This window comes from Entelurus aequoreus, linkage group LG17 (genome assembly GCF_033978785.1).
Source record: "Entelurus aequoreus isolate RoL-2023_Sb linkage group LG17, RoL_Eaeq_v1.1, whole genome shotgun sequence".
Classification (NCBI taxonomy): domain Eukaryota; kingdom Metazoa; phylum Chordata; class Actinopteri; order Syngnathiformes; family Syngnathidae; genus Entelurus; species Entelurus aequoreus.
In genome coordinates, this window is record NC_084747.1 from 47,407,346 (window position 1) to 47,431,728 (window position 24,383).

The 24,383-nt window shown below is 39.5% G+C and overlaps 1 protein-coding gene and 1 long non-coding RNA gene across 2 annotated transcripts in view; both read left to right on the plus strand.

The window, feature by feature from the left end:
* The window catches only part of stpg2 (sperm-tail PG-rich repeat containing 2), a 109,665-nt gene extending 103,260 nt beyond the window's left edge, over window positions 1-6,405 (plus strand). Inside the window, exons 13-14 of the mRNA XM_062025823.1 lie at window positions 5,455-5,614; window positions 5,711-6,405. Coding sequence (XP_061881807.1) covers window positions 5,455-5,613 — 159 coding nt within the window. The 3' untranslated portion in view covers window position 5,614; window positions 5,711-6,405. The remainder of the gene's footprint in view (window positions 1-5,454; window positions 5,615-5,710) is intronic.
* A 15,399-nt stretch (window positions 6,406-21,804) lies between these two features.
* The window catches only part of LOC133632961 (uncharacterized), a 176,204-nt gene continuing 173,625 nt past the window's right edge, over window positions 21,805-24,383 (plus strand). Inside the window, exon 1 of the long non-coding RNA XR_009821741.1 lies at window positions 21,805-22,081. This is a non-coding gene — a long non-coding RNA (uncharacterized LOC133632961). The remainder of the gene's footprint in view (window positions 22,082-24,383) is intronic.

The window sequence follows — 24,383 nt, forward strand, 5'->3', positions numbered from 1 at the left end:
GCCACAGGTATCTTGGCAGTTTATGGGAAACACTGAGCCCTGATATACATAATGTTTACACACAAAAAATATACATTTTCACAATACATCGGCAACAGAAGGAATGTTACAAACTGCAACAGCAGTGAAATAGTTTGTATATTTTCGAGAAATGCTCCAGTGACTTGGTTTGTAGAAAAAGCGTAGGATTGTCGGCTCGAAAGTTCACGCGTGAAGAGATTACGAGCAGTCAGACCCAGATAAAGCATGCGGCGTAATCCACTCTCCTTGCGAGAGACGGCTTGATTCACAGGAGGGAGGGCCGACAAAATATCTGCTGTTAAACGTGACCATCATGTCAAGTCATAGCCTGTCAATTTTACACACACCTTCATAGTTTATAGAGTGATCATGTCTATTTTCCTTGCTTACGTCCGTGTTAGGCCTGTGTTGCACATCTTGTACCGGGCCAGTGTTTGTGTGTTATGGGAAAGTCTCGTGTTCACTTCTGTGTAGCGACCCACTAACACCATTCCCCGCATGGATCCACCTTTCCCTCTCCCCTCTCTGACCCAGCCAAACATCCCATAATCTCCCTCATCATTACCATGCCGATGGCGTCGTCACTTCCAAAGGGGGGGTCTTAAACACCAACATCCTCCTCCCTCCTCCCAACCTCCAGCGCACCCCTGAGGGTGACCTGGATTTGAACCCGCAACCCTTTTCCCATCAGGATCAGGAATAAGATCTGAGCGGTCCAGCCCATGTGCCTGAATCCCAGCAACGATGTTCGGGGCATACTGATGATGTGCACGAGCACCGGGAGGTCATAGGAGGTGGGAGAGAAAATGAGGGAGGCGATGACTTGACAGCATTGGTATTTCACAGGAAGTACTTCCTCAAGTACTTCCTGTGTGGGAGGGACGCAGGAGTAGGAAAAAAAAAAATATTTATTTAACCACAAATTGCTGTCACGGCCAAGGCACATTCCAATGCACCCTCATCCTTGCGCTCTGCTTGTCGCACCTCGGGATACGCCCACAGCCGCGCACATCCAGGGATGCGCCGGGCGCGTCTCTGCCCTGCAGCAGCCGCCAGCTGCAATCATTCCCCGGCAATCAGCGCACCTGCCGGTCATTGTCTGCCTTCATAAGCCTGCTCAACCTGCCATCCGGCGCCGGAATATAGTCTTCTGTACCTTCCCTGTGTGCATCCCGGAGTCACGCTGTGTGTCGTGTGCTCCTGGATCTTCCCTGTCTTCCTCGCGATCCCTGGTTCTCGACTCCTCGCTTGCCCCCGGACTACGACGACTCTCTCCTGCCTCTCGACCCCGCTTCCGCCCCTGGACAACCCTGCCTGCCTTGCCCTTGTCGGACAGCACCACTCCTTCCAACAAGCACCTCCAACATTTATGGTAAAACACTGCATTTAAATACTACACATAGTCTGTCACTTATTCCCTTTTGGATTTTGTCACACCCACCATTCTATAGTTTATTAGTTTTGTTTATTATTATATATATATAATAAATCATTGAACATTACAGCCCTCTGGTGTCTGTTGCCGTCATCTCCCTTAGTCAAACCACAACAATTGCACTACAAAAAGAAAACGTAAATTCATGGCACAAAATCAAAGCTGACAAATAATATATTTTTAAACATTGAACAATGGTTTATATTTTTGTAATTATACAGTACACCATTTTTTTTTTTTACTGAATATTGACACAACTTTTTACATTTTTATGTTACTATGAGTATTCTTTTATAATGTTCATTTTCCTGGTACTAGGTTTTTTTGGCACTTACCTCAAGACCTAAAACTACTTTCTGTTTTACCTTTATCTTTTTAATACTGTATCATTTTACATTCCTAAGTGACATCAAAGCATGAGAAGAAAGTAATCACTCTTAATATCAAAACAGTAAATTAAAAAGTTAAAGTACCAATGTGTCACGACGAGGGGGTTTTCGCAACTTACTGCGAGGATTGTTCTCCCGGGATGCAATCGGACTTTTCCGGACAAAGGTAGCAGGTAGGAACATATTTATTATTAATCTAACTACACAGGACAAAAGACAGGAACATAAAACTTAACGCAGGAAACATACGCTAACACTTAGACTGACCTATGGACATAGAAAACAACTAACCAAACTATGGCATAGAACGAACAAGACTTACTGCGGCATGAATGAAGCAATGGCATGAAATGAGCATGAAAAGAGAAATGTCGCCAGGCCGAACTGGCAAAGACAAGCTTAAATATTAGTCTCTTAATTAGAGCAAGTGCGTGTCCCGAACACATGAGGCAGGTGAAACTAATAAGTCGCCATGGTAACTAAACAAACAAGGGAGCGCAAACAGGAACTAAAAGAAACCAAAACAAACAGAAAATAACAAAAACATAATCCAGACCACAGATCATGACACAATGATTGTCACACACACACACTAGGTGTGGCGAAATTATTCTCTGCATTTGACCAATCACCCTTGATCACCCCCTGGGAGGTGAGGGGAGCAGTGGGCAGCACGGGTGGCCGCGCCCGGGAATAATTTTTGGTGATTTAACCCCCAATTCCAACCCTTGATGCTGAGTGCCAAGCAGGGAGGTACTGGGTCCCATTTTTATAGTCTTTGGTATGACTCGGCCGAGGTTTGAACTCACAACCTACCGATCTCAGGGCGGACACTCTAACCACTAATCACTTACGCGGTCACTTAATTTACACACATGCACACTCTTCATCTTTTGAGTGCATATCACACCGAGAAGCACTTTGTCGGACCCCGGATGTTGCACTCAAAACGATCAAAATGGTTTTAATTATTGCAAAATCAAGGAGGTAGAGATAAAAGCTGGCATCTATTTTACGAGGCGAATCAAATGTTGGCAATAGTGCTTCATCGAGTGCTTCCACCTCACCATTTAAAAAAGCAGAAAAGAGAGTAAATGTTGCCATTGTCATTTCCGGTAGGTAAACAACAGTTATTGATTTGGTACAGCTCCTCCTTTAATACCTGTGCACTCACGAACTTAGTACATATTAAGTACTGATTAAAGTACAATATTTGGTTGAAGACAGACCATCAGTGTTGATGTCAAAGATTTGTTATACAGTGAGAGGTCCCTCAACTTAAAAGTGTTTTTTCATTTCATTCATTTTTCATTTATTTCAGGTAATGACAAACAAAAGTACAAGGCAACACATAATAATATGAATTAATATAATGCAAAAGGTAATGTACAGTATGTAAGCATGATGATCCAGTTTTGCCTGAAAGGGAGTGAGAAGGAGATAACTTTTTTAATCCCACCCCCAGTTCTCCATTCAGTGATTAATACATTGGGCTTCACTGTTACTTTGTTCAAGGATTATAATAGAAATGTTGTATCATGGTGGCATTACCACAGGTAACAATAATTATTACACTGTAACAATAATCTATATCAACAACGTGTAATGTGTTTTGAGATTAGAGCTTTTATCTCAGCTAATTGTCATGCTTAAAGCAGGCCTGGGCAATTATTTTGACTCGGGGGCCAAACTTAGAGAAAAAAATGTGTCTGGGGGCCGGTATATCTCTTTTTAGGAAAACTAATACAAAACCTCACAATAATGTCTGATTGAATGCTAAAAATGTTATGACAGACCGCCTTAAAAACCGAATGGAATTTTTTTGTTTTCTATGAATGATAAAACACTGAATATTGACAACATATGAACGTCACACCCCCTCTCAATCGACATATTTTACAATCAAGCCAAATGCAACAAAAATGCAACAAAAACAGCGAAATATGAACGTGAAGGGTAAAAAGACAAAAAAACATCTACAATCTGATACATCACTAAGCTTTAGAACTTTCTTGTAAAAATCTCCTTCCGCGTCTGTCCCTGACACCCGCATTTCAGGCTCTGGAAAACACTCTGTGGAAACGCTCCCCACCCACACTGCTTGGTGCCTCGTCTGAGCTGCTGTGACCATAGTTACCATAGTAACTAGTAGGGTTGTACGGTATACGGGTATTAGTATAGTACCGCGATACTAATGATTCGGTACCATACGGCTGCCGAAAAGTACCGGTCCGCCACACCCTAAGATTTTTTCTTAAAATAAAGCCAATAATGGAATTTTTTCTGGTCCCCATTATTTAGAAAAATATCGAAAAGTACTGAAAAGTATCGAAATTATATTGGTATCAGGCATACTTGCCAACCTTGAGACCTCCGATACCGGGAGGTGGGGGGGCGCGGTCGGGGTGGGGCGGGGGCGTGGTTAATAGGGGAGTATATTTACAGCTAGAATTCACCAACTCAAGTATTTCATATATATATATATATATATATATATATATATATATATATATATATATATATATATATATATATATATATATATATATATATATATGTATGAAATACTTGACTTTCAGTGAATTCTAGCTATATATATGTATATATATTTATTTTATTCTACATATAAATAAAATAAATACTTGAATTTCAGTGTTCCAGTAGATGGCAGTATTGTCCTGTTTAACTTCTCCTCCGTTCATGACTCGGCCACCGTGTTCAATGGAGAAGTCTGTTTTACAAAATGTACAGGCAACATAATTACATACCCCTTCCCCTTCGAACTGTCCTGGATGAACTGAAATTCTTGTTTCCATTCGTTTTGGAACTTGCAAGCGTATTTCTTCATCTTGCTCGTCGACGGCGTCGCCATGTCTGTAACTTCCTCGTTCTTCTGCTTCTTCTCCTTGTTGTGTGCGCAGTTGTGCACTCTACTCTCTAAAAGCCGTAGATGTTATGACGTCATTGGGCAGGCAAGCTGTTTATATTGTGGGAAAGCGGACGTGAGAACAGGCTGTCCCCACTCAGGTCCGCATTGAGCTGGAGGGGGCGTGGCCTCCAGCTCCGGCTGAATACCGGGAGTTTGTCGGGAGAAAATTTGTGCCGGAAAGTTATCGGGAGAGGCGCTGAATACCGGGAGTCTCCCGCTAAAAACGGGAGGGTTGGCAAGTATGGTATCAGGACAACACTAGTCACTAAAATATCATGCAAAAGCGCAGATTCCAACAATTGAAATACTTTGAATAGTTCAAGACTTACGGTCCTTTGAAAACATCCCTGCACATCATAATGGCAGCTACACTTTCCATCTTAAAGATCTAAAAAAAATATCTGGGAATGTCCGGCGGGCCAGATTGAAAAGCTTAACGGGCCGCATGTGGCCCCCGGGCCTTATATTGCCCAGGTCTGCTTTAAAGGGTAATTGCACTTTGTCGTTCACAATCATTGTGAGAGACAAGAACACACTTCTTTTTTTTATTTCTTTTTTTTTTTTTACAATTTTAAAGATGATAAAAACGTATTTTTCTTTGGCTTTGTTGCACCAAAGAAAAAGTTCAACTCAGACCATAGTTAATCCTTTGGTGCACCTGTGGTTGTGTTTGTGTACAGTTGAGTTCAGGCCTCATGAACACAGTTCTGAAGGGAACCTTCAACGTGACCTTCAACAATCCTCTGCGTCGCCCCCCCACGCCTCCCCTGGCCCATTGTCCAGGAACGGACCCCAACGCCGTTTCACTCGATACCATAGTCGCCAACAAATTGTCTTAAGGTGGGTCATTTGAATGTATAATAATGGATCATGTTCAATTCATTACAACCTATCGTAAAGTTAATTTATGCACTGTTCTGTATGTAACATTCTTAGTTTTGCAGGAAGCAGTTTGGATGAAGATAAGTGCACCTTCCTAGAAGTTGGATTTAACGGCATGTTCAACCAAGTGATCATCATTGAAAAGCTGCTAGGTCATTTTTGAAAATATCGCTTATATTGACTGTTCGGAGCTCCTTGAGGAATCATGCTTTATTTGATGGCAATCAAGCACCCCTGGAGACAATTAAGGGGAGGGGTGGATGTGGTGTTGGTAAGGTCCAAAGCCATATTTGCTGATTAGGCATACATGAAGAAGCCACTCATTATGTAGATTAGTGCTGACCGGCAGAGGGACAAACAGGTGTGAAAGTCACATGGGAGACTCATAACTCATGACATGGTCTGATGTGGCTGACGTTTGCTGATGAAATGTACTTTTTAATTGATAGACACAAAAAAGTGTATACACATTGTATGTATAAATATGTATATAGCACAAAATGTGGTAGGATGTGCTGATGAGTTATAAGACTTCAAATAAAACCGTATACAGGGTTTCTACAGATATCAGAAAAAATGCTTTTTAAGCTTTTCAATGCTTTTTTTAGTGCCACTTAAAATGTTACACTGCAAAAACTGAAATCTAAGTAAGATTAAATATCTCAAATAAGGGTGATATTTGCTTATTTTCTGTCTGATAAGATAATTCTTCTCACTAAGCAGATTTTATGTTAGAGTCTTGTACTTGTTTTAAGTGTTTTGGTCCTGAATGATCTCAGTAAGATATTACAGCTTGTTGCTGAGATTTGATAACCTATATTGAGTAAAACATGCTTGAAACTAGAATATCAACTGATGCAACGCTGTGTCATCAACACTCACAAGTATAAAACTACTTTTTAAAAGTAATCATTTCTTACTTCAAGCATGGAAAAAAAAATCACAGGAAAAGATAATGGCACTAGCATTTACTTAATTTAAGAATATTTTTCAACATATTGAGCACAAGTGCACTTTTCTACCAAGAAAAGTGCACTTGTTATTAGTGAGAATATACTTATTTTAAGGTATTTTTGGGTTCATTGAGGTTAGCTAATTTTACTTGTTTTGGAAAGTCTTGACAAGCCAAATTTTCTTGTTCTATTGGCAGATAATTTTGCTTAGTTCAAGTAAAATACCCCTTATTTTTGTATTTTTTTTTCTTGTTTTTGAACTCTGACTTTTTGCAGTGTATGCCCATGTCGTACTGCAGGTAGTTATGACACATTGTATAGTCTAAAGCAGGGGTCCCCAAACTTTTTGACTCGGGGGGCCGCATTGGGTTAAAAAAATTAGGCCGGGCTGTAGATATATATATATATATATATATATATATATATATATATATATATATATATATATACTACCGTTCAAAAGTTTGGGGTCACATTGAAATGTCCTTATTTTTGAAGGAAAAGCACTGTACCTTTCAATGAAGATAACTTTAAACTAGTCTTAACTTTAAAGAAATACACTCTATACATTGCTAATGTGGTAAATGACTATTCTAGCTGCAAATGTCTGGTTTTTGGTGCAATATCTACATAGGTGTATAGAGGCCCATTTCCAGCAACTATCACTCCAGTGTTCTAATGGTACAATGTGTTTGCTCATTGGCTCAGAAGGCTAATTGATGATTAGAAAACCCTTGTGCAATCATGTTCACACATCTGAAAACAGTTTAGCTCGTTACAGAAGCTACAAAACTGACCTTCCTTTGAGCAGATTGAGTTTCTGGAGCATCACATTTGTGGGGTCAATTAAACGCTCAAAATGGCCAGAAAAAGAGAACTTTCATCTGAAACTCGACAGTCTATTCTTGTTCTTAGAAATGAAGGCTTTTCCACAAAATTGTTAGCACGGTGTAACAGGGGTTAGTGCATGTGCCTCACAATACCAAGGACCTGAGTTCAATCCCGGGCTCGGGATATTTCTGTGTGGAGTTTGCATGTTCTCCCCGTGACTGCGCAGGTTCCCTCCGGGTCCTCCGTCTTCCTCCCACCTCCAAAGACATGCACCTGGGGATAGGTTGATTGGCAACACTAAAAGGTCCCTAGTGTGTGAATGTTGTCTGTCTATCTGTGATGAGGTGGCGACTTGTCCAGGGTGTACCCCGCCTTCCGCCCGATTGTAGCTGAGATAGGCTCCAGCAGCCCCCGCGACCGCGAACGGGACAAGCGGTGGATAATGGATGGATGGATATATATATATTCCAAGCGCGATGATGTCACGTTAGCGATGCGAAAATTAATTTTTAGACAATATGATTTGCCTGAGCGGCGAGGAGACACAGAGAGTAACAAGCGTTAGAAGATGGATTAGAAAGGACAGATTTAAAAATTATAAGGTGGTGTAAACTTCCCACATAAAAGACAATATAAAGATAATTTAAATCAAAGACAAACATTTTTTGTTCTATTTTCATGTTAACCTTTGCACATGTTTCATGTTTCTTCTGTTTATTTTTGTCTTATCGTTTTGTTCATTTCTTGATTATTGTTTGAAAATTGTCGAACAAAATCATTTCTATGTACATATTTTGAAAAACAATCGTAGTGACAAGTTTTCTTGTTTGCTCCGATAGTTTAAATTGAATGTATCATATTACTGTTGAAATAAAAAAAGAGCTGTGATTGGTCAGCTTGTACGGATCACACAGTCTACCTTCACAAACGTCTTCTTCTATAGTTTAAAGCAATGTGTAAAAGTGTTTCACATATATTACTTCCAGCTCCAAATTAAAGTGAGTTTTTTTCTATTGATGTAATTCCTTCTCTTGAATAAACACGCTCAGGTGCTGAGACACCAATGGATTAGTTGGTCGATATAATATACCCAGAAGTCATTTTTTAAATGATATCTCTTTAAAACATGCTGTAAAAATGCTTATCCTATGAAAGTATGCCTTTATATTAGCCACAAACGGGAGGATACACTTTTTAAGGTTTTACTGAATAATAAATGAACATCATATTAGGAATTCAAATGAAAGGGATGACTGATTTAAATTGATTTGGAAAAATGCCCATAAGCTCTTCAGATGCATTAAAAACAAGCCAAGCCACATCTTGAATAGATTGTATTTTACACCCCCTCAGTTGTTTAAAATGGGTACAGTGGATAGCAAGTTATGTATAAAGTGTCAGGCAGCTTAAGGAACTCTTCTTATTCATTTATCGTGGAAATGTCAGAGAATAAAAACGTTGTGGTCTGTGGACTGAGAATTACCTTGTTTGTCCATCCGAGGCCACCGTAGGTCACGGGAGGTGCCTGTGTCACGAGACTTAGGTCTTGTGTGTTGAACTGGAGACGGCTGAAATAAAAACAGTAGTGTATGAAACAACCTACTAATAAAAGTCTCAATCAATCAATCAGTGTATGAAACAAGCTCATTTTCCTCATGAACATGCCATGGTGTCACAGTTAAAGGACTACACGCCTACAGTCACCAAAGAATGGCAAAGTTTGTGCCACCAGAGCTGTTTCATTTTGCCGTTTTAGCAAAGTGGCCGCTATGGAGGATTTGGACCTTACAAGACCCCTTGTGTCCAATTTGAAAGCCGGCGCCGAAAAAACGAAACACACAGACGTAGCAATTTATCGATGACGGCAACGTTATTGAGTTCATTTTAATTTATCGTTCGATTGATTAACTTATCAGGAAGCACAGTGGAACAGGGTTTAGTGCAGTGGTTCTTAACCTTGTTGGAGGTACCGAACCCCACCAGTTTAATATGCGCATTCACCGAACCGTAATCATAAAATGATGTCATTATATTAAAGAAATACTAATAAAGATATATTTTACAAACAGAAAGTTACAGGAATGTACACATGATCCCATGTTTACATCTCATTGTGCAACATGTGAATGTTTTAGTGGGAACTAAATGCGATATCTGAATGGGGTACACATTATTTCCAAAGTAGGTTTGGGACAGGTGTGCTGCAGGTGAGACCACAGTGCATGTGCTCCACTGAATGCTCAAGGAGTTTTTGCGTTTGCTCACACATATGGAAAATTAGAGGGAACATTGTTTGGGGGTATCCATAATACGCCGACAGGGAGAAGTTTTTGTTTACACGATGAGTCGGGTGTGCCTTGACCTCCGCGGCGGAGGCTCTGCCGAACCCCCAAGGCCGACTCACCGAACACCTAGGGTTCAATCGAACCCAGGTTAAGAACCACTGGGTTAGTGCATGTGCCTCATAATACAAAGGTCCCGGGTTCAATCCCCGTGACTTTGTGGTTTCCCTCCGGGTCCTCCGGCTTCCTCCCACCTCCAAAGGCATGCACCTGGGGATAGGTTGATTGGCAACACTAAATGGTCCCTAGTGTGTGAATGTGAGTGTGAATGTTGTCTGTCTATCTCTGTTGGCCCTGTGATGAGGTGGCGATATGTCCAAGGTGTACCCCGCCTACCACCCGAACGCAGCTGAAATAGGCTCCAGCACCCCCCGTGACCCCAAAAAGGGACAAGCGGTAGAAAATGGATGGATGAATGATTGACTTATCGACTACTGGCCCAGGCCTACAATTGTATTACATTTTTTAATGCGTTTGGACATAGACTTTAATGCTTTTTATTGCCTTAATTTTTGCAAAATCCATTTAATCATTTTTAATGCACCACGGAAACCCTCTTATAAAATGATTAGATCCCAGATCCCATCCTTTTTTACGATAAAATACGCCATCAATCTCAAGTGTACAAGGCAAATCTGTATTTTCTCCTCTTGGCTGAAAGGCTCAAATCGGCAGCCTCCTTTCTGACCACGCCTACTTCGTTGTTATTGTTCAGGGGTCGAGGGTCAGCTCCAGCTCCTTAAAAATGCATTTCAGTTTCTTTATTAGCTTTGACGGGGAACAGAGTCCAACCTCCACTTTTCACTGCAACTGTCCGTGTAATAATTAGACAGCGACAGCTTTGATTGGTTTGTTTCCTTAAGTAATACTTCCTGGAAACATGCCAATCTTAAGCAGCTGTCTCTCGTTTGTGAACCGATAAAAATACTGATGTTAACCCCCGTTTTAAGAATTATCAAGGGTGCTATTGGGGCCAGTGTCAAGGTGTGGCACAGCTAATTAGATGAAATAATGCCTCAGCCTCTGAGACAGAGCCCTTTAGCAAATTAGGTCATAAAAAGTGCCTTTTGGATGCCCGAGCGCAATGAAAACAGTCATGAAGGCGGGGGGACGAGCGTAAGGACAGCTCACAATATGTCTTTGGCTCACACGGGACGTCGCTTAGTAGCCGCCTGCTGCTTTGTGAGGTGCCGACCGACGCAAAGGAGGACCCGTTTGAGCATCCATCACTTTTACGGCCTTGGCCTGTTTGCATATTTTAGAGCTCTAAACAACATGAGTGATGTGCCGTGTAATGCACCGTAATGGAGATTTATACAATCGGGGGGGAGGAGGTGCAAGGGACAGTCTCGGAAACCAGGTGGGGCTGATTTATTTCATTTAATTAGATCGCTGATGTAAAACAGCTCGCAGGGAAGGGAGAAAAAAAAGGTAAAGACAAGCGAGGGAGGCATAAATACTGCCCCAAACTTCACCTTACTCTCCTCGGCTGATACACAAGCTCTGCTTGACTTCCGTGTCTTTCTCTTTTCATTTTTTTTTCCCTACTTGGTGTCTCTCGTCCCAACAAGCTGAGTGATGCAACGAGGTTAAAACCCTCATTAGGTTAAAAGGCCCACAGCAATAATACTTATTGAGACTGGATGATCACTTTAGGAACACTTAATGGGCTAATATTTAAACTAAACATTATTGACTCTAGTTTAGCACTTCCTGTATTATCCCATCATATTAACGCCTCTCATACCTGATGTTCGCATTTGCTATTATTTCGTCTCAATAATAAATTATTTAATTGCTGTTTGTTAGCAGGATTGCATACAAACTACTGCTGTGTTGTAAAATTGCACTGCAAAAAGTCAGTGTTCAAAAACAAGAAAAAAAAATACAAAAATGAGGGGTGTTTTATTTGAACTAAGCAAAATTATCTGCCAATAGAACAAGAAAATTTGGCTTGTTAAGACTTTCCAAAACAAGTAAAATTAGCTAACTTCAATGAACCCCAACATACCTTAAAATAAGAATATTCTCACTAATAACAAATGCACTTTTCTTGGTAGAAAAAAAAAAAAGAGACCTTTTTGCTCAATATGTTGAAAAATATTCTTAAATTAAGTAAATGCTAGTGCCATGATGATGTGGTCCTGATGGCACCTTCGGTTCGTGACCTTCAGCTCTCACTGGATCGGTTCGCAGCCGAGTGTTCAGCGGCTGGAATGAGGATCAGCATCTCCAAATCTGAGGCCATGGTTCTCAGCAGGAAACCGATGGTTTGTACAGTCCGGGTAGGGGACAGGACTCTGTCCCAGGTGGAGGAGTTTAAGTATCTCGGGGTCTTGTTCACGAGTGAGGGAAAGATGGAGAAGGAAATCAGCCGGAGAATCGGAGCAGCTGGGGCAGTATTGCAGTCTCTCTGCCGCACTGTTGTGACGAAACGGGAGCTGAGCCAGAAGGCAAAGCTCTCGGTCTACCGAGCTATCTACATTCCTACTCTCACCTATGGTCATGAAGTGTGGGTAATGACCGAAAGAATAAGATCGCGGATACAAGCGGCCGAAATGAGTTTCCTCAGAAGGGTGGCTGGCATCTCCCTTAGAGATAGGGTGAGAAGTGCAGTCACCCGAGAGAGACTCGGAGTAGAGCCGCTGCTCCTTCGCTTGGAAAGGAGCCAGCTTAGGTGGTTCGGGCATCTCGTGCGGATGCCTCACGAGCGTCTCCCTAGGGAGGTCCTCGTTGCACGTCCCACTGGGAGGAGGCCCCGCGGCAGGCCAAGGACCAGATGGGGGGATTACATCTCCTCTCTGGCCTGGGAACGCTTCGGGATTCCCCAGGAGGAAGTCGCAAATGTTGCTCTGGAGAGGGAAGTCTGGGGGTCTCTGCTGGAGCTGCTGTCCCCGCGACCCGATTCCGGATAAGCGGTTGAAGATGGATGGATGGATGGATAGTGCCATTATCTTGACATAATGATATGCGCACGGCATTACAATTCTTGAAACCAGCAAACTTATACTAAAAACTAATGTATTGTTCTTAATGGAAAGGCAACAAGGCAACCGCTTGTTACTCTCGGGATCTCCTAGCCGCTCAGGCAAATCATATGGTCTAAAATAGCATTTTTCCATCGATAACATGACATCATGGCACCAAGTGCATGCTCTTTCAGTCAATTAGTGCACATATACCGTAATTTCCGGACTATAAGCCGCTACTTTTTCCCCTCGTTCTGGTCCCTGCGACTTATACAAGGGTGCGGCTTATATACGGCCCGTTCTTCTCCGACACAGACGAAGAGGATTTCGGTGGTTTTAGTACGCAGGAGGAAGACGATGACACAATGATTAAAGACTGACTTTTCATATTTTTCATAGGCTAGTTATTTTGATAACGTACATGCGAGCACTTTGTATTACTTTGCACCGTTGTATTATTTGTACTCTGCATGAATGCTGTTCGCCATGTTAAAGATGTGAAAGTTTGATTGAATGATTGAAAGATTTATTGTTAATAAATGGGACGCTTTGCGTTCCCAAACAGTCATCTCTGTCCCGACAATCCCCTCCGTGGTAGCAGGAACCCCTATATACTACGCTAATTACACATCAAAACCCTGCGGCTTATAGTCGGGTGCGGCTTATATATGGAGCAATCTGTATTTTCCCCTAAATTTAGCTGGTGCGGCTTATAGTCAGGTGCGGCTTATAGTCCGGAAATTACGGTATACAGCCTGGTCCCCGGCCAAAAAAATTTTTATTTTAATTTTGAAGTCCATTTGGCTGTCATCCGTTTTAATTATGAGACACAATTGTGTCAAAGTCATGATTTTATTTTTCATGCTTGAAATAAGAAATTATTACTTTAAAAAAGTAGTTTTATACTTGTGAGTGTTGATGACACAGCTTTGCAACAGTTGATATTCTAGTTTCAAGCATGTTTTACTCAATATAGGTCATCAAATCTCAGCAACAAGCTGTAATATCTTACTGAGATCATTTAGGACCAAAACCCTTAAAACAAGTAAAACACTAACATAAAATCTGCTTAGTGAGAATAATTATCTTATCTGACAGAAAATAAGCAAATATCACCCTTATTTGAGATATTTAATCTTACTTGGATTTCAATTTTTGCAGTGTGGATACTTCCCTACCCATAAGTAAACTGCTGTGTACACCTGGGGTGGGCATTTGCTGCTTTTTAAATGCAAGGATGTGAGTATCCTTTGAGAGAGAAAAAAAGAGGAAAACTGACGAAAAAAAGAGGACTATTTTTATCTGCATGAAGTGCTGCCACGCAAGCCCTGAAATCATGTTTTGAAAATAAAGACTACATTTCCTGCAGTTGAGTGCATATCTAACGTTATATTTTAACATAATTTCTATCATCTACCAACCTCTTAACAGTGTTACAAAAAAGATCAGTTAGAATGATACATAATGTTGGATGTAGAGAACATACAAACCCTTTATTTATTGAATCAAAGATACTGAAATTCCACGACATAGTAAATTTGCAAACAGCTAAAATTATACACAAAGCAAACTATAAGCTGCTACCCAAGAATATACAACAATTCTTCTCAACAAGAGGAGAAATATAATCTTAGAGAAAAATGTAATTTAAAACATTTGTATGCACGTACAACACTTAAGACCTTCAGTATATCAGTATGTGGAATGAAATTATGGAATGGATTAAGCAAAGCTATCAAACAATGTACTAATATGATCCACTTCAAGAAACTCTTTAAACTCAAAGTGTTTACAAAGTAGAAAACATTCTGAATTTATTTCATCCATCCATTCATTCATAAAATAATCTTACTCATTTCACCATATGAAATATAACTTACTTCACCAATTATTATTTATGTATTTATTTTTATTGTGATTACTTATGGGGTATATTGTGAATAAATTGAGAACAGGAAGTGAACAAAAGTTTTAGCAACTGTTATGTAAAAGGAAAGGGGTAGGATTAAATAAGCTCTGCTTCTTCCTACTCCTTTTTGAACATGTTGAAAAGAGAAACTGGAAATGGTGATGTATCATGTTGTATGCATGCATGTTCCAAATAAACTCAAACTCAACTCAACTCAACTCTTTTGGCTGTGTTTTTGACACTTAAATGTACCATGTAATGTACCAGAACATTTTTAGTAGCTAATTTACTAAGAATATTATCATTGAAAATGTATTGTAAAATTTTAAAACTTACATGCAAAAACCTTTGGCAACTCGATCCTATAGCCACGCCCCCTCAGGTCGTATACTTCCGATGTTGTAACCTCTGTTTACCCTCATCACGTCAAAAATGTACCTTCATGCTGGTTACTAATAATTAGGCTGGAACTACAACTGATTTGAACAGTGTTCAGATTGTAATCATCCAAATATAATCAGCAGCAAAGTATAAAGCCGTCAACGTTTTGGCTCGGAGAGCGAAAGCTAGCGAGATGATGCTAACTATGCTAACTAGCGAGTTTGTTTCGGCGCTCCTGATCGTTAGCAAGAGAAACAGCGAGTGCTTACGAGCGTTCAACAAATGTTGTATAGATCCTAAAATGCGTAAGTGATATTTTGACGCGAAAATGAATGTTTAAAAATGCGAAATTCCGTGTTTTCAAACGCCTGTAAATTGGCTCACGGCACGATCTAAAAATAGAATTAAACAAGAAATCTAGAACAAAAATGTAGTATTAAGTTAATAAAGCCAGAATATGAGGTGAATAAGGTTATAATATTAATATAAATAAGTTGTAATCTTATGAGAATTAAAGTCACAATTTTACGAGAATAAACTTCTAATTTTATGAGGGAATGACAATAATTTGGTTGAACTATTAAAGAAAAAATATGTTTTTTTTCACGTGTAATATTATAAGAAACAAACTATTAGTTGGGGGAAAAAGTTAAAATACGAGAAGAAAGTTTAAATATTTGTAAGTAAAAAAAAAATAGGCAAAATAATACATTTTGTCACCTATAATTAAAATCTCAGATGCAGGCTGTTTTTTTCTTTAACCATATACCATATTTTTCGTATTGTATAAATCGCTCCGGAGTATAAGTCGCACCGGCCGAAAATGCATAATAAAGAAGGAAAAAAAACATATACAAGTCGCACTGGAGTATAAGTCGCATTTTTTGGGGAAATTTATTTGATAAAACCCAACATCAAGAATAGACATTTGAAAGGCAATTTAAAATAAATAAAGAATAGTGAACAACAGGCTGAATAAGTGTATGTTATATGACACATAAATAACCAACTGAGAACGTGCCTGGTATGTTAATGTAACATATTATGGTAAGAGTCATTCAAATAACTATAACATATAGAACATGCTATACGTTTACTAAACAATCTGTCACTCCTAATCGCTAAATCCGATGACATTTTATACGTCTAGTCTCTTACGTGAATGAGCTAAATAATATTATTTGATATTTTACGGTAATGTGTTAATCATTTCACACATAAGTCGCTTCTGAGTATAAGTCGCACCACCGGCCAAACTATGAAAAAAACTGCGACTTATAGTCCGAAATTTACCGTACGACTTTTTAGCATACCTACATAAATTGGTTTACAAAATGTCAATTACTGAAGTGGCCACTTGTGTGGTACTTTTGACAGTGCAGCGTTGTGTCAAATCCATTACTGTCATTGACCACTAGTCAGAAATGACAACTGCGATAACTACCCATCGCTTCTTTTCAACTTTTTAATGATGAATTGCTGAACAAAGCAATATCGGATCAATATTTGGATCCAACATTTGGATCAAACACATCCCTCCAGGTTTTGATTTAACTACACTTAAAAAATGAATGTATTTTATTTTAAATAAGCCAAGCATTTCTTACATGATGCTTACTACTTTCCACCATGACGGCTCTTCAGCCGCCATTATTTCAAATGAGTCCCTCACCTTCTGCTACAGCACATAGCCAAAACGGTGGCTATTGGGGGGGGATGAATGTCCAGCTCTGCACTTTCACAATTTTAAGCATATTTTTAAGTGGGACCTCCAGACACCTCTCAGTGTGAACGCACTTAAGCACTCAAGGCTAAGCACGAAATTGCGCAAATTGAGACACTGCATACTTTAAAGGGGCTGTTTGCAATTTCCTCAAAGCTACATTTTTTTAAACCCAAAAAGTATAACAAGAACACTGCCAGCTAACTTATGTTACCATGAGTGCTTTAACAGTTTTTTTTTTAAATCTCTATGATAAGGATGTCAAAAATAACGATTTAACACATTTGATTAATGACAAAAAAAGCGATTTGAAGATGGCATGGGTTATACGCTCAATGCATATGTCAGTGCTAAGGAGACTGACTGGTGTGCTCGCTGCAGACATAGATGGGACTTTAAATAAAACTGTTACCAAGTTTTGAGCAAATAAATTACGTGCTTTTAAGTAAAATATTTAAAAATGACATTCTGAAATAAAATTGCATTTGTGTCCAAATACTGGGCTCTTTTTTTAAGTTGATTTAAATTAGTTTTGTGGGCGGTCTTATTTACGTGGCTCACCTTCGGCAGGGTCTTCTCCCCGTCATCTTTGTTGTAGCGGTGTAGCGTGCAAGGGCGGGAGTGGAAGAAGTGTCAAAAGATGGAGCTAACTGTTTTAATGACATTCAGACTTTACCTCAATCAATAACGGAGCAGCATCTCCTGATCCGCCGGAAATGTGCCCCGTAAAAAAACGTCTGACCGGAACTCTCTAATAACTAAAGTTCCTTGGGTGAATAATGTAAACTCACTATACCGGTATGTTTTAGGGCTTGCATGGCGAGTATACTGACAGATATAAGTAAGAACTTTACACTACTTTATATCAGAAATGGCAACAGCGGAGGATGAATGTCACATAACAAGAAGCATACTTGCCAACCTTGAGACCTCCGATACCGGGAGGTGGGGGGTGGGGGGAGGGGTGGGGGCGTGGTTGGGGGCGTGGTTAAGAGGGGAATATATTTAAGCTAGAATTCACTGAAAGTCAAGTATTTCATATATATATATATATATATATATTTATTTTATTATACATATAAATAAAATAAATACTTGAATTTCAGTGTACTGGAGGCTATCCAGTAGATGGCAGTATTGTCCTGTTTAAGAGTGTCACAACATTGCTATTTACGGCAGACGAACTGCTTTACGGTAGACTAAACGTGACTGCTGTTGTTGTGTGTTGTTACCGCGCTGGGAGGACGTTAATGAAACTGCCTAACAATAAACCCACATAAGAAACCAAGAACTCGCCCTCGATCATTCTACAGTTATGACGTCATTGGGCAGGCAGGCTGTTTATATTGTGGGAAAGCGGACGTGAGAACAGGCTGTCCCCACTCAGGTCCGCATTGAGCTGGAGGGAGCGTGGCCTCCAGCTCCGGCTGAATACCGGGAGTTTGTCGGGAGAAAATTTCTGCCGGGAGGTTATCGGGAGAGGCGCTGAATACCGGGAGTCTCCCGGTAAAAACGGGAGGATTGGCAAGTATGACAAGAAGGTAGAGAAAAAGAAGAAGCTTATCGACTACGGTGTCGGCACGGACTACAAAGGCGGACGCGCACAATTTTTCAGGACTTATGCAGATCCCAAATACAGATCAGCAGGTACCAGAAGGTAAGAAAAGTTGCTTTTGCATAATATTGCGAAACAAAACGGCAGATAATATGTCTTACCTTATACACACACCTTAATAATACTCATATGTTGAAGAGCATCAAGTGGTGTGGCTTCATTGCTTACCAAAGTCGAACTAAAACATTTTGATAGATTTTTGAGCGCCGTGTGTAATGTTCTATATTTTCAATGGAACATATAAAATGTTTGCTTTATTTACTTGAGTCATATTGCAGTCTACACATATCTCTTGTGTGTGACTGCCATTCTATTGCAGTCTACACATGTACCAAATAAAATAGCTTCGAGGTCGGTAAGCAAAACCAGAATTATTCCGCACATTAGGCGCACCGGGTTATAAGGCGCACTGTCGAGTTTTGAGAAGAAAAAAAAGGATTTTAAGTGTGCCTTATAGTCCGGAAAATACGGTAATAAATACACATTCAATGACATTAGTTCGCCAAAACGCTATCACTAGCTGACCACACACAAAGCTGTGTTATTGTGTTATTACGTACTAAAAGCCGGAAGAGCGCGGGATGTAATGTTTAAAACACACTGGAAAGTTAGTGGCCCCTAGGCATCCGCGTAAAAGTTGCACACAGCCCCTTTAACAGATTCTCAAATCCTTTCCCGGGTCCTGATTGTCATACAGCCAAGTATTTCATTGTCAAAAGTGAAAGTCACATTCGTGAAGAACTCATCAAGAGAACACTGCATTTAATCGATCCTCCGCTGACCTTATAACACGTTGCGTCGATACATGTAAATGAAAAGTTCTATATTTAGCCCTCGTCATCTTAGGGCGACAGCAGTGCAATAAGGAGTGGGACGCCAGGTTGGCTGGTGTATAATGAAAGGATATGTACAGTAGTAGGGAGAGAATCGATGTGGGGGTTAACGAGTGCTGACAAGGGCAGGTAGACGGCGCGCCTTCATTTTAACGAGGAGGGGTCACAATTGACGCCGCTATCATCGGCCATTAAGCCCTTCAGCAGGTGGAGAAGATGGTTTCCCCAGATGTTGTGTCCAAGTGCGACATTAGTAACCCCTGTTTGACCCAAGAATGACTTGAGCCTATTGATGTTTAATGTGTTACTTACTTCGTAATGTGACTGTTAAATGGTCTAAATGACTCATTGAGGGCTTGGGGGAACTTTAACGCATGCATATAATATTTGAAAATTCTCTTCTAAATTTGCATAAAAGCGCAGAGCAAGAGACGTGAGTTCAGTGAGCATCTAAAAGATTAACTCCACAAATGCAGTTTGCTTTTTTGTGTTTCTTTGAGACCTTTTTTTAAATGCCACCTTACAAATGGTACAACAATATGAATATTTCATATCACGGTTATCATTATTTTCATGGTGTTGAATGTGCTCAGAAATTACTCATACACACACTGAAATCTTTTAACCATGTTGTATTTTCAGAAAAAGTATTAAATTAAATAGACACACAATATACTTTCTTAGCAAAAGAAACTTTGAATGTGTTTATGTTCTTCTGTTTTATTTTGTAAATGTTTAACAATTATTTATTGATAAAGATTGATTAATTGTTATGGATAAAGACAAGATGAGTGTTCACTTGGCTTCATTACCGGTTTATAGGACATCACGTAGTTCAGTACCTGTGGTATTCCTTTGAGTATAAATTGATCACTCGGTTCTAAGACTTTACAACATACTTTTGTGACGACTGTGAACTTTTTTTTGGAATGCAATATGGGCGTTAAGATAGTGTTTTGTTAGAATAATTGTATCTAAGTTATCACAAAACTTTGTGTTACATTGAGTTCCCGGCGAGAAGACAAAAGCTGTCTTTAATCCTACCAAGCAGAAGGCTTGTAAAACTCCACTGTGTAAGATGAGAAGCAACATGAAGGTGTTCGGTTTCTTTCATGTATTGTAATCAACAGAAAGATATTGTCTGACCCAAGAACTACAAAGCGGAGAGGAAGCAGGGCCTGACTCCCCTCTAGGCATCGCTTGTTTGAACTGTTTTACGACCTTTTCTGTGAACTGTTCACGACCTTTTCTTTGAACTGTTCTGTAACCAAAGGCGATGGCTGTTTACGACCCACGTCCCTTAGAAACAGCTGTTGCCATGTAATCAGGGAAAGTCCAAATAAAAGAGGTGGCGTACAATCTTTCGCCAGAGCGTGGTGAGACACTGTTCATGGTACAGTGTCCAGGCGTCTCTCCTCAAATTGAGCCAAATTTAATCCTGTCTCTGTTTAATTATTTGCTTCTTGTGTTGTTTAATAGATGCCATCAGTGGCATGTTTTTTGTTTTATTTATATCTATACATAGTGCAATCGTTAGTGTGCAATGTGTATTATTTATTACTGTATTTTTCGGACTATAAGGCGATAAAATCCTTTCATTTTCTCAAAACTCGACAGTTTTGAGATATTGACATGCAGAGTCATCATGCACAAAAGTGCACTAATAGCTTGTTTTTAAAATGTCTCAGACAATCTTGCATGTTCTGTTTTGAAAAATGACATGAATGTTTGTGCCACTGCTTAATAACTGTTTAATAAATACAGTTTTGGTAACTTGACTTAGTTGTGATTTCCTTCTCTGCATGAAAGTTTAAAATGAGCATATATCAATGCAGTATGAAGAAGAATGTTTTAATGTAGACACATGGAATCATTATACTGCTGTGATTATATGCATCAAGTGTTCTTTCAAGGCTAAGGCAAAATATCGAGATATATATCGTGTATCGTGACATGGCCTAAAAATATTGAGATATTAATAAAAGGCCATACATATCGCCCAGCCCTAGTTAGGGTTATTTATTGTGTTTTTGTTCGACTTCATTTCTTTTTACACCTGATTAAGAGTTCTTCATGTTAAAATTTTACCCAGCAAAACTACTTGTACAGTTCTCAAGGTTTTTAATGATGCCTTCAGTCGGTTCTCCACTGTTGTAGTTCCATTATTTCTACCATAATTAAACATAATGATGATGGTGATTATGAGTCCTAATACAGTATTGTATTTATTGCCGTTTATGGGTTGATAACCTCGAGGTCCATTACTTTTGTTTTGTTATGGCGAGTCCTATAATGAGTTAGGTTTTTATCAATCAAGCATTTTTATGACTTCCCATTATAGTTATGTGTAACTGTTTGCTTTGTGTTTTCGCTTTTATTGTTGCTTTTGAACGCCCCAGAACACAAAAAAAGGTGTGAATTTGATACATACTCTTCAAAAGAGAGGTGAAGTAAGAAAGAAAGCAGAATATCAAACCTTAAGCAGAGATGATCACAACAGCGCCCCTCTGACTCCCAACGGCTAACACACGTTAGTCAGGCTGTGTGGCCACTGAAGGTACTGCAGTGTTCCTTCATGTCGCACAGGTATGAGTGATTAGATTTGATTGACCTAAGAGTGTGAAAAAGTGACCGGACAAGACTTATTAGTCTGTTATAAAAAAAATACCGGCCCAACTACAAAGTTTTATCGATTAAATGAACCAAACACAAACGCTAGTTACCTGGTGTTCAGAACTAGCTTGTAAAATAGAGTGACGTTAGCTCATAGCTCGTTAGCCAAGTTAGCTTGCCGTGATGGTGGAATACAAAGCAGAAGCCAAGCAAAATAACCACTAAAGGACCGAGTTACTTCATGGAGCTACAACATGTAAGTAAATATACTCACATTTGTGGTGTGTTCTAACTTCTGAGTGTATTTTCATCGTTCAATGTGACAGTGACTAAAGTAAAGTGACGTCAGAGCTGATGCGTTCACTGCCGCGTCACTATGACGTGCTCATATTTACTGGAAGTAGAAGATAACCCATTTAGAGCGTTTTTTTTGTGTCTTTTTCAAATGTTAGCGTCATGATTTTAATTAATTGGAGGTACATGATGTTACAAGAGTAATAATTTAGACTTGTTGCAAAGCACTTTTTTCTAGTGGAGGTGGTGAGTTGGAAATTAATGAATTCCGAGTTGCTTTGAATGCACCAATACAGTAGTTTAATACAGCAGTGGACCATTTGTACTTCATGCAGATTTTTAGGAAAAGTTTTTCTAGTAAAAAAAAATGTTAGCTTGTTAGCTTTTTGACTGTCAGAGTAGGGATTTAAAAATAAATTTAGTGCAACCTATTACTGGCAAGAATACTGTAACAGATGTGTGCTGTGTGATGGTGGCTTCCCTCCCTGGAGCCTACTTGATTGGTAGAAACTTGTCACAACCTTTTTATTATTTTGTATGCATCTTTTTCTTCAGCCTGATCTGTCTTTGTTCCACAAGATGAAGACGTTTCTTATGCATTCTTCACCGCCATTTGCTTCCAGATGATTTACTGTGCACATCATGACTGTCGCTTTGCTCTGGTGTACACACACACACACACACACACACACACACACACACACACACACGAGGGGTTTTCCACCTGTGTCTTATTGTGACATATTGGATCCATCCCTAAGCTCGCTTTGCTCCAGTGCAGGCCGGGCCCCGGGGCCGCTCATCCATCATGCCGCTCTTTGCTTTCGGGGCATGACTCCGTTGATCCTGATTGGCAGTCATTATGGGCCCCGGTGGGAGCACATGCCTCATTGGTTCAGAACAGATTTGCGGGCGGGTTCGAGATGATGGAGGAGGAGGAGGAGGACGACGAGGAAGTGTGCGTGTAAATTTTATTGATGGGGCCGGGACACAAGCTGGGGATGCTGTGGTACTTCGAGCCGTGGTCCTGCAATACTTGTAGGAAACGACGTATTTATTTACAGTTTACATGGAGTGACTAGCGTTTTTCTTCCGGTGGTTTATGTTCGTTTTTTACGTTGTCTGAATAGGAATAAACATTTGACTAAAGTTCCTTGGTAGACACGTCCTGGTTACTCAGTACAATATGGCTATGTTGACTAGGGCTTTCCAGTGATGGCCATTGTAGCTTCTTTTTTATACATGTGTTATTGCTTTTTGGATAAGCACTTTTTGTGGTTTTGTGAGTACATTGCAAAAACCTGAAATCTAAGTAAGATTAAATATCTCAAATAAGGGTGATATTTGCTTATTTTCTGTCTAAGATACAGTAATTCTTCTCACTAAGCAGATTTTATGTTAGTGTTTTACTTGTTTTAAGGGTTTTGGTCCTAAATGATCTCAGTAAGATATTACAGCTTGTTGCTGAGATTTTATGACCTATATTGAGTAAAACAGGCTTGAAACTAGAATATCAACTGTTGCAAAGCTGTGTCATCAACACTCACAAGTATAAAACTACTTTTTTAAAGTAATAATTTCTTACTTCAAGCATGAAAAAAAAACATCATGATTTTGACACAATTGTGTCTCATAATTAAAACGGATGACAGCCAAATGGACTTTGCTGTTTTATTTTCAATGAAACAATAGAAAATACATACTCATATAGTACAGTAAACTGACAGTTAATATTTAAACATTTAACATGTGACATTTCAAACAATTTTGAATAGAAATAGTTCATGCACATTCAAATAAATTCTTCAAAATTACAATAAAAAAAATTTCAGTAATTGACTGAAAGAGCACGCACTTGGCGCGATGATGTCATGTTATTGATGGAAAAATGCATTTTTAGACCATATGATTTGCCTGAGCGGCTGGTAAACCCCGAGAGTAACAAGCGGTTGCCTTGTTGCCTTTCCATTAAGAACAATAAACTAGTTTTTAGTATAAGTTTGCTGGTTTCAAGAAATGTAATGCAGAGCGCATATCATTATGTCAAGATAATGGCACTAGCATTTACTTAATTTAAGAATATTTTTCAACATATTGAGCAAAGAGGTCTCTTTTTTCTATCAAGAAAAGTGCACTTGTTATTAGTGAGAATATACTTATTTTAAGGTATTTTTAGGTTCATTGAGGTTAGCTAATTTTACTTGTTTTGGAAAGTCTTGACAAGCCGAATTTTCTTGTTCTATTGGCAGATAATTTTGCTTAGT